Source organism: Portunus trituberculatus, chromosome 45, assembly GCF_017591435.1.
Source record: "Portunus trituberculatus isolate SZX2019 chromosome 45, ASM1759143v1, whole genome shotgun sequence".
NCBI classification, from domain to species: Eukaryota; Metazoa; Arthropoda; class Malacostraca; order Decapoda; family Portunidae; genus Portunus; species Portunus trituberculatus.
The window spans coordinates 4,229,980-4,239,979 of record NC_059299.1 but is presented as its reverse complement, the minus strand read 5'-3'; the positions used below and the strand labels follow the sequence as shown (position 1 = coordinate 4,239,979).

General features: G+C 44.4%; 1 protein-coding gene across 1 annotated transcript in view; it reads left to right on the top strand.

Annotated features, from left to right (window-relative positions):
- Positions 1–8,395: 8,395 nt before the first annotated feature.
- Positions 8,396–10,000, top strand: part of LOC123519487 (proteoglycan 4-like) — a 47,009-nt gene continuing 45,404 nt past the window's right edge. Inside the window, 1 exon segment of the mRNA XM_045280829.1 lies at positions 8,396–8,968. Within this exon segment, the coding sequence (XP_045136764.1) occupies positions 8,905–8,968 (64 nt within the window). The 5' untranslated portion in view covers positions 8,396–8,904.

Here is a 10,000-nt window from a genome sequence, read left to right as displayed (position 1 = left end):
ACGAGGGGAAGGGAGAGAAGGAGTTTGTGGCGAGGGAGAACGAAGGGAGAGGGAGACCGGAGGGAGGGGAGGTGAAGAATTGGGAGAGGGGAAAAGAAAGAACAGAGTGGGAGGATATGGACAGTGATAAAAAGGGGAGAGTGGGAGATTGAATGAGTGGGAAGAAGGAAAAGTGTGAAAGCGAGGGAGAGGGGAGGGAATGGAGGAGGGGAAATGATGGTAAAAGAGGGAGAAAAGAGAGAGAGGAGCGGAAGAAGGGAAAGGGGAAAAAGAGGAAGAGTGACGGCGGAGGGGAGAAGAGGAAAAAAGGGAAAGAAGGAAAAATGGAGAAAAAAGAGAAGAAGAGAGAGTGGGAAGAGAGTAAGTTATGGTAAGGAGATAAAAAGGAACACAAAGAAATAAAGAAGCAACATCAGACCATTTATGGAAAGAGAGAAGCATGAAGAAGAGAAGAAAAGAGAAAGACAGAAGAAAGAAGAGGAGAAGGAAAAAAAGAAGAGAAGAGAAGGAAGGGGAAGATAATGAGTCGTATATACAACAACAACAACAAAAACAACAACGACTAAATCACCACTACCTAAACTAATAAGGAGAGGAAAAAAGAGGAAAAACAAAACAAAAAACATTACCTTTACTCTCCCTCTCCTCCAGACAGCCATTATCTCTCTTCCTCTCTCCCTCCCTCTCCTTCCTTCCTCTCCTCTCTCTCTCTCTCTCCGTCACGTGCAAGCCACACCTCTTCAATTACCGTTTCAAAGGTCGCGATTCGGATGGGTGCGTAGGCGTGGAGGAGGAGGAGGAGGAGGAGGAGGAGGAGGAGGAGGAGGAGGAGGAGGAGAGGTGGTGATGGTGAAAATGCAGGTGTATGATGATGATGATGATTGTGATGAAGGGAGAAAGGGAGGAGGAGGAGGAGGAGGAGGGGGGGATTGTAGATAGTGGAGGAATGTGAGAAAGAATGGATACAATAAGAAAATACGTAATAAACGGGACTGGAGAGAGAGAGAGAGAGAGAGAGAGAGAGAGAGAGAGAGAGAGAGAGAGAGAGAGAGAGAGAATACTAGCTTCATTATCAGTGTTGTAAAGTTTTCTCTCCTCTCTCTCTCTCTCTCTCTCTCTCTCTCTCTCTCTCTCCATCAACTAATCAACAAGAATAACCACTCGTAAAAATTTTCACCATTTTTTGATCAATCCTCCTCTTATGGACAACATCCTTATAATTTCTTATGATAAACTAATAAAATAATTATCTTTATGTCACCTATACATTTTTATAAGACCCTAAAGTACTAACGTGTGTGTGTGTGTGTGTGTGTGTGTGTGTGTGTGTGTGTGTGTGTGTGTGTGTGTGTGTGTGTGTGTGTGTGTGTCCAGGGTCGGTTGCGGTGCCCCACTAACGGCCTGGTCACGCTACATAACATGCTATTGAACGGACGAGTGGGCGCGAGGCAAACCGAGGCCGCGGCGGAGGGCTGGAGTCGGGCTGGGCTGGGCTGGGCTGGGCTGGACTGGGCTGGACTGGACGCCGCGGGGAAAAAAAAAAAAATTGGTACGGAACAGGAAGGAAAATGAGAGAAAACGGACGATACGAGGGAGTGTGTGACGTTTAGGGCTGAGAAACAATGGACGTGAGGAAGGAATTACGTGTTTATGTAAGGCAGAGACGGTGAAAATAATTAAGGAAAAGGTGGAGAGTAAAATAGAGTGAATTGTAAGGTAGAAGTTAGTAATAATTGTAGAAAGAGAAGGGAAAACGTAAGAATTGAAAGAACAAGTGAAGGAATGAACTTGAGAAGGAATTAAGTGTTTATGTAAGGTAGAGACTGTGAAAATAATTACGGGAAAGGTAATGAATAAAAATAGTGGAGAGTAAGATAAAAATAGTGATATTTGTAGAAGGAAACGGAAAAACGTAAGGAGTGAAGGAATAAGTGGAGGAAAGGAGATTAAGAGGAGAGAGGATGCTAAGAGACATGGGAGAGAGATGGAGATGAGAGAACAGGAAAGAAAAGATGAAAGCTCGAATGAATGAGAAAAGGTGAAAAGAAGAAAAAAAAGAGGGATAAGAAAGGAATGGAAATGAAAAAGAGAAGAGAATATGGACAAAAAAAAATAAAGTTACTAAAAGAGAGAATAGAAAACGGAAATAAAAACAAAGGTATACTTAAAATGCAAATCACACACACACACACACACACACACACACACACACACACACACACACACACACACACACACACACACACATAGCAATAGCGACCTGTTTGACCCCCACCTAAACAGGAGCCTCATAGCCACGCCTTCATCCTCACCCTTCACCTTCCTTTCTGCCCCCACCCAACCCCCAACCCCAACCCAGCCCCGCCCCGCCCCGCCCAACCCATCACACGGCAGCATCCCAGAGACACAACCACCGCGGCCCAACACATCGCAACATTCCTTCTGGTGTTACAGCCTGCCAGCTCTTAAATCCAACACAAACACCAGCTGACGGAGGAGGAGGAGGAGGAGGAGGAGGAGGAGGTAGTAGAAGAAAGCTATTTTAAAAGACAAGTGGTTTCACATTGTCTCGTGTGTGTGTGTGTGTGTGTGTGTGTGTGTGTGTGTGTGTGTGTGTGTGTGTGTGTGTGTGTGTGTGTGTGTGTGTGTGTGCAGCATCTATACGGTCTTACGCACGCCCACACGTACCTTGAAAACGGATACAAGTCAACAACACGTGCGGAACAACACATCATACAAACACGAGTCACGTACACGACCGTTCCATCACACACACACACACACACACACACACACACACACACACACACACACACACACACAGCCTTCCCTTCCCTTTTCATTCTATTCTTCCCTTTTTTCATCTCCCACAATGCACTTTACTCCTCTCTCTCTCTCTCTCTCTCTCTCTCTCTCTCTCTCTCTCTCTCTCTCTCTCTCTCTCTTTCTTCAGAACTGTACATGTGGGGACATTGAAGGGACCGTGTCAAGGTTATGTGTGTGTGTGTGTGTGTGTGTGTGTGTGTGTGTGTGTGTGTGTGTGTGTGTGTGTGTGTGTGTGTGTGTGTGTGTGTGTGTGTGTGTGTGTGTGTGTGTGTGTGTGTGTGTGTGTGTGCCAGGTGAGTATCCTGCACAGGTGAATACATTATGTCAAAATGAATAATGTCAAGGTGAGTTTGGGTGTGTGTGTGTGTGTGTGTGTGTGTGTGTGTGTGTGTGTGTGTGTGTGTGTGTGTGTGTGTGTGTGTGTGTGTGTGTGTGTGTGTGTGTGTGTGTGTGTGTGTGTGTCTGAATTTATCTGTGTCTGTGATTTTATACGTATCTGTCTGTGTCTGTCTGGATATTCTCTCTCTCTCTCTCTCTCTCTCTCTCTCTCTCTCTCTCTCTCTCTCTCTCTCTCTCTCTCCACCACCACCACCACCACCACCAGTGTGCCTCCGAAGGAATGTGTGACGTGTTGGGGGAAGTTAGTGGATAGTGGGTGGGCGTGGGCGCGTCGTCACCCCGCCCGCAGCCTTGACAGTGCCAGAGGGAGGCCAGGGCGCGAAACAAGACGATATGGAGGGAGTGTGGGGGAGGGCGTGAAGGTGGTGGAGCGGGAACAGAGCATGGAGCGAGAAGGAGAGATTGGGAGGGTGAAGAAGGATATAGAAAGGATTCAAGAAGGATATACAACAAATTAGGATTGTTTTGCTAAGTTACCCAAGCACATGTATGTCTTGCCAGCTGTTTATATATTTTACAAAGTCATTCTGCTTCAGCCACACATCTATGTCCAGTTTCCTCGAGTTAAAATCAGTAATCTCATTTTCTTTCCTTTTCCTTCCTGCCTCTCAAGTTACCTCGAAACATTATTATTTTCATTTTCATTTTATTTTAGTTACTTAATATGTGTCTACGTGTGCCCAAAAACCCTATGCTTAAAAATGGGCTGTTTGTCCTTCTAAAAATATAATTAAAGTATATTTATGTACTACAAACACAATAAAGTGTCTAAAGTGTTTATTGAGCCTGAGAGGGTGTAGGAGATTGGGAGAGTGTAGGAGTAGGAGGATGTGGAAGGATATGGTAAGGATACAGAAGGGTGCAAGAGGGCGTGGTAAGGGCGTGAGGTACTAAGCATTCGTTCCGTCTCGTCAGGAGGTCCTCAGAGACACTGGGGGCGTAAGGGTGACAAGTAGGGACAAGGAAGGAATGAAGAGGGAAGAAAAAGATTGAGTAAGGTGGAATATCTGAACGTGAGTGGCAAGGCTGCATAAAGGGACATACAGGGGCGTAAAGATTGATGGTGGGGTGAAGGAGAGGGCGAAGAAGTAGGTGAAGGAGGAATAGAAGGCGGAAATGAAGGAGGGAGCAACGAAAAACATGGTTAAGACACTAAGGAGTAAAGAAAGAGTGGGCCGAAGATGAGGAAGTGAAAGATAAAGGAAAGTAGAAAAGTTTCCAATCTCGAGGAATGAAGGAAGAGAAAAAGAGGAAATTAAAGAAACGGGGAATGAAATGAAGGAATGGACGCGGAAGAGAAAAGAACAGTGAGGTGAATGGAATCAGGGAATAAAGAACAGCATCCAATTTATCACCAATCTTTCAACACGGACTGGGGGAAACAAGGAAGTGAAAATGGGAAAAGCCAAATACGGGGAAAAAAAAAAAATCTAAAGAAAATGGAGAAAAAAAATGAAAGAAAACATAAGCACTTCATTAAACTTGAGTAAAAACACGAAAAAAAAAATTTAAAGTCAACAGGAAAAAGAGGAAAAGTGACAGAAAACGGAGGTAGTTCATTAAAATTTCAGCCAAGTACGGAAAGACATCGGAAGAATGAACAAAAAATAAAGAAAAACGGAGAGAGAGAGAGAGAGAGAGAGAGAGAGAGAGAGAGAGAGAGAGAGAGAGAATGAAGGACGCTTTGGTGATGAATGTGATGCACCACTTGCTTATACAAAGGTAACGCCTCACACCAGGTAATATAATACACACACACACACACACACACACACACACACACACACACACACACACACACACACACACACACACACACGGACTTCACGGGGCGATGATAACAAGGAGGGAAAAAGTGTTAATCTAAATAGGAAGAGGAAAAAGTTATTGGTGAGTGCTATTAAGTGGAAGGGCGGGGAAAAAGTGTTAATCAGATGGGCAGAAAGGTTGTTAGTGGAAGGTATAATGGGGAGAAGTGTTGAATTTAATGGGGGAATTATTTGTTGGCATTAGAGTAGTGATGGGGACCTTTAATTTAACCCCTTCAGTACCAGGACGCGTTTTCACATTCATTCTGCTTACTATTTGGTGATTTTATACAGCTTCAGAAACTCATGTGGGGGATTAAAATAGTGGAGAGACTAGCCACTAATCTTCTGACCTCCATACACCCTTCCTAATGTAAATAAATTCGTCTAATCATGCCTAAAACTCAAAGTAAAAAAAAAAAAAAAAAAACAACGTCCTAGTACTGAAGGGGTTAATGAGGAAAGAAACAGTTACTTGAGAATAAAACAGCGGTGAAAAATAACATTAATCTTAACGGAAAAGAAAAAAGAAAAAAAAATAATTACAGATGATAAAAAAAAGTTGAAAAAGTGTTAAAATGAATAATGAAAAGAAAAAAAAAGGAAACAACAAAACGTAGAGGAAAAGACACTAAACTGAATGAGACAACAGAGGAAAGAAGTAAATTTCAAATATTACAAAACAAAGAAATAGTGTTAATATGAATGAACCAATGAAAAAAAAACAGGTAATTCTTGTAACACTTCACTGACGTAACCATTCATTCTTCTTCCATCCATTCCTCCATCCATCCACACCTCTGACTCACTACAGGACATAGATAAGTAGTGAGACGGATACAGAAAGAGAGAGATAAAAAAAAAATATAAGAAAAAACACCACTTGAAACAAAAATCCACATTCCTCCACATACACTAAACATATATACGTTTTTTTTTTACCTTCTGGGGGCAAGCTGGCAGCGAGTGAGTGAAGGAGTGAGGGAGGGAGGACATGGAAGGGGAGGGAATGTGAGGCAGAAGGACAGACAGGAGGGATGGAGGGAGGGAGGAGAGAGAGACAGAGGGAGGGACAAAGTATATGTAGAAGGCCAGGTACAAAATGTCAGGACACACTAGAGATCAAAATAAACAAATGATAGACGAGAGTTCAGGCCAAACCTTCAATCGATCACACCAACTAAGGGACTCAAGGCCGCGGTGTGGGATCAAAGAGGACACTAAGAGGTTCCGACACCATTTAAGATGATATTAACAGGTTACAACACCCTTCAAGAGGACAGAAATGTTCCACCACCCTTCAAGAGGACAGAAAGAGGTTCCAACACCATTTAAGAGGATAGTAAGAGATCCAAAACCATTTAAGAATATAGAAAGAGGTTCCAACACCCTTCAAGAGGATAAAAAGGTCTCAACACCATTCAAGAGGACAAAAAGAGGAACAAACACTATTCAAGAAGACAGAAAGAGGATCCAACAACCCAAGAGGACAGAAGGAGGATCCAACACCCTTAAAGAAGATTCAATTCCCTTCCACGGGTTGACGCAAATTACACGGGTGGTGGGAATACAATACGGGACAATAGAGGGTTATTAAGAGTGCCACCAAGGACACGAAGGTTCCACGGGCAGCTAGTTAAGTACACGGACGGCAGGGGCAAGGCCTTTGGGTTCAGAGATCAAGCTGGGGGATTTAGAAGTGGACTTATGCAAGGTCAAATAAGTAGGGAGATTATTTCGCGTCATTGTGTTTACCTGTGTGTGTGTGTGTGTGTGTGTGTGTGTGTGTGTGTGTGTGTGTGTGTGTGTGTGTGTGTGTGTGTGTGTGTATCTATTTTTGGGTTGTCTGGGTTTGATATCTCTCTCTCTCTCTCTCTCTCTCTCTCTCTCTCTCTCTCTCTCTCTCTCTAACCATGAACTAACACATAGGGTCAAAGATACTAATACGAAAACTTGTTATATAATGAGAGAGAGAGAGAGAGAGAGAGAGAGAGAGAGAGAGAGAGAGAGAGAGAGAGAGAGAGAGAGAGAGAGAGAGAGAGAGAGAGAGAGAGAGAGAGACAAACAGACAGACAGACAGACAGACAGACAGACAGACAGACAGACAGACAGACAGACAGACAGACAGACAGACAGACAGACAGACACACACACACACACACACGGCCCGGTAGCTCAGTGGTTAGAGCGCTGGCTTCACAAGCCAGAGGACCGGGGTTCGATTCCCCGGCCGGGTGGAGATATTTGGGTGTGTCTCCTTTCACGTGTAGGTGGTGTTCACCTAGCAGTGAGTAGGTACGGGATGTAAATCGAGGAGTTGTGACCTTGTTGTCCCGGTGTGTGGTGTGTGCCTGGTCTCAGGCCTATCCCAAGATCGGAAATAATGAGTTCTGAGCTCGTTCCGTAGGGTAACGTCTGGCTGTCTCGTCAGAGACTGCAGCAGATCAAACAGTGAACACACACACACACACACACACACACACACACACACACACACACACACACACACACATACCTATTACAAAAATATTTCCCCCAAAAAAAAAAAAAAAGGCACTCCATCCAAACAAAAAACATTGAAGTCAAGGTTAGAACTAAGTCAAGATTCCAGAGTTTCGTAAAGATTAAACTAAACTTATCCTAGGAATCACAGACGAGATATTTCCTCAGTAACGCAACACACACACACACACACACACACACACACACACACACACACACACACACACACACACACACACACACACACACACACAAACACAGTATAGTAAAGATAGGAACTAGTGGACAAGGATACATACATACATACAAACATAAACATACATACATTCATACATACATACATACACACACATACATACGAATACACAGAAAGGCAGACATACACAACGTTGATAAATAAGTAATAATGAAATGAATAAAATCGCCGAAAGGAATCAAAGACATAACTTGACCACGAGACAAAATCAAACAAGAAAAAAGAAAATAAGAAAAAAACTGGTCAATATTTCTGAACGTCTTCCTTAATTAGAGATTCACCCTCAACTTGACCTTACAGAAACAGGAATGGATGGACACCAGCTCACGCACGCACGCACACACACACACACACACACACACACACACACACACACACACACACACACACTACCTTATAGATCCTATCAGTTCTTCATACTTGGAGTATAAAACATCCTACAACTGCATACTAATCCTACAACGAGGAATCCTGCAGTAACAAAAGGATACGAGAGGCTCCTGACCCCTGCAGGTGGATGTGGCGGTCCTGTGGGGATGGGTACTCCTTGTGGGGGTATCCTACGAGTATCCTGCATTATCCTGTTTGTCGCGGAATGCAGTGATGCCTGACTGAGAGGCGGCGGCAGGCTAGGCAGTGAAAGTGTCGGGAGGGCGGCGTGGATGGCAGGGTGAGCGTCAGTCAGTGCCGAGAGGGCGAGGTGAAAGGACGTGCTGCTCTTCTCTGCTATAGTCACTCGGTCAGTCAGTCAGTCCAGCCCCACGCGTTGTTCACACTAGCTCATCAACGCAGGAGCCGCCTTGAGTTCACTGCCCTACTGACGGTGCAGGTTGGCCACACGTTCCCTCCTCCTCTTACTTGCTCCTTAAGACACGAGTTTATTTCCCTCGAGAATTTGAACATCACTTTTCTCTTCCGGGAAACTGAGCGACATTTTGGCTCCCTCCAGAACGCCTTCGCTAGTCGGATCCTGCTGCAGCTTCAGGCGATTCTTGGTGGCCGTTAGTGCGGTACCGTTGCGAGGTCCTGAAGGAGGGGCCGCGGTGCCTCTAGGGTCAGGGACTTCACCAGTGTAGGCTGCAGCGTAGGATGTTCTGATCGCCTGCAGCAGAAATGGCGAGACAAACAGTGCTAAGTCACCACCTGCAGTGCCTCCTGCCGATCCTGCTGTGCCTGGGTAAGTACTCTCCTTCCTGTCAGCCACACCTGCCCTGCCCAGTCGTGTGTGTATATATGTGCTATATTAACAAAGCTAAGCCTCCCGATCCTTGCTTCACGACCAAATATTTGCTCGACATCAACTGCTTACTGACAGACCGACTTGCCTGCCTGTCTGCCTGCTTGCCTGCCCGCCCTGCTGCTAACCTGCATGCTGCTACTGCCCTGCGTAGGCTTGAGTGTGCGTGTGTGTGTGTGTGTGCGTGTAGGTGTGGGTAACGAGTCGAGATGTCGATGTCTTCTCTGTCCTGTCAAACAAGTTTTAGTGCTTTTTAGTGCTGCGCCATGACCACGAGCACTTCAGGCAATAAGCACGTCAAGCACCTTCAGGAGTGGCCCAGCACACCCTGTGGCTCACCCTTGGGCCTCTCAATTACATTCTTGGGTCTCTCTATTAATTACATTCTGGGTTCTCAATTACACACACACAAAAAATGGTGCATTACATTTATCCTGAAGCCAAACTGTTAATTTTTTTTGGTCATTTTTGTAAAGAGCAACACCATTTTGGGGTACGAAGAGGAGCATGGTTTTTTTTCCTTTCTTTTTTTTCCTGGTCTGGTCTGGCCTTTAATATCCACAGGGAATATTTTTTTGTTCCCTCGGCCAGAAAGGAATTATGGTCAGCTTGATATCGAAGCTAATATTGGAGGAGGTGGTGATGGCGAAGCTTCTGTCTTGTATTGAAGGTGTCTTCTCGCCAACACCTCGCAAAAATGTGGATCTTAAGATGAACTGAACACGCATCAGATAAATAAAAAAAAAAAAAGCAAAAGAAACTAATAATAATAATTCAGCCAAATAATAAAAAAAAAGAATAGAAATATGCAGTTTAAGAATTGACCCAAAACAACAAAAGCTAACAAACTTGATAGAAATAAATGTAAAACCACACATAACAATTCTGAACCGGAAGAACGAACACACACACACACACACACACACACACACACACACACACACACACACACACACACGTAATATTTGCAAC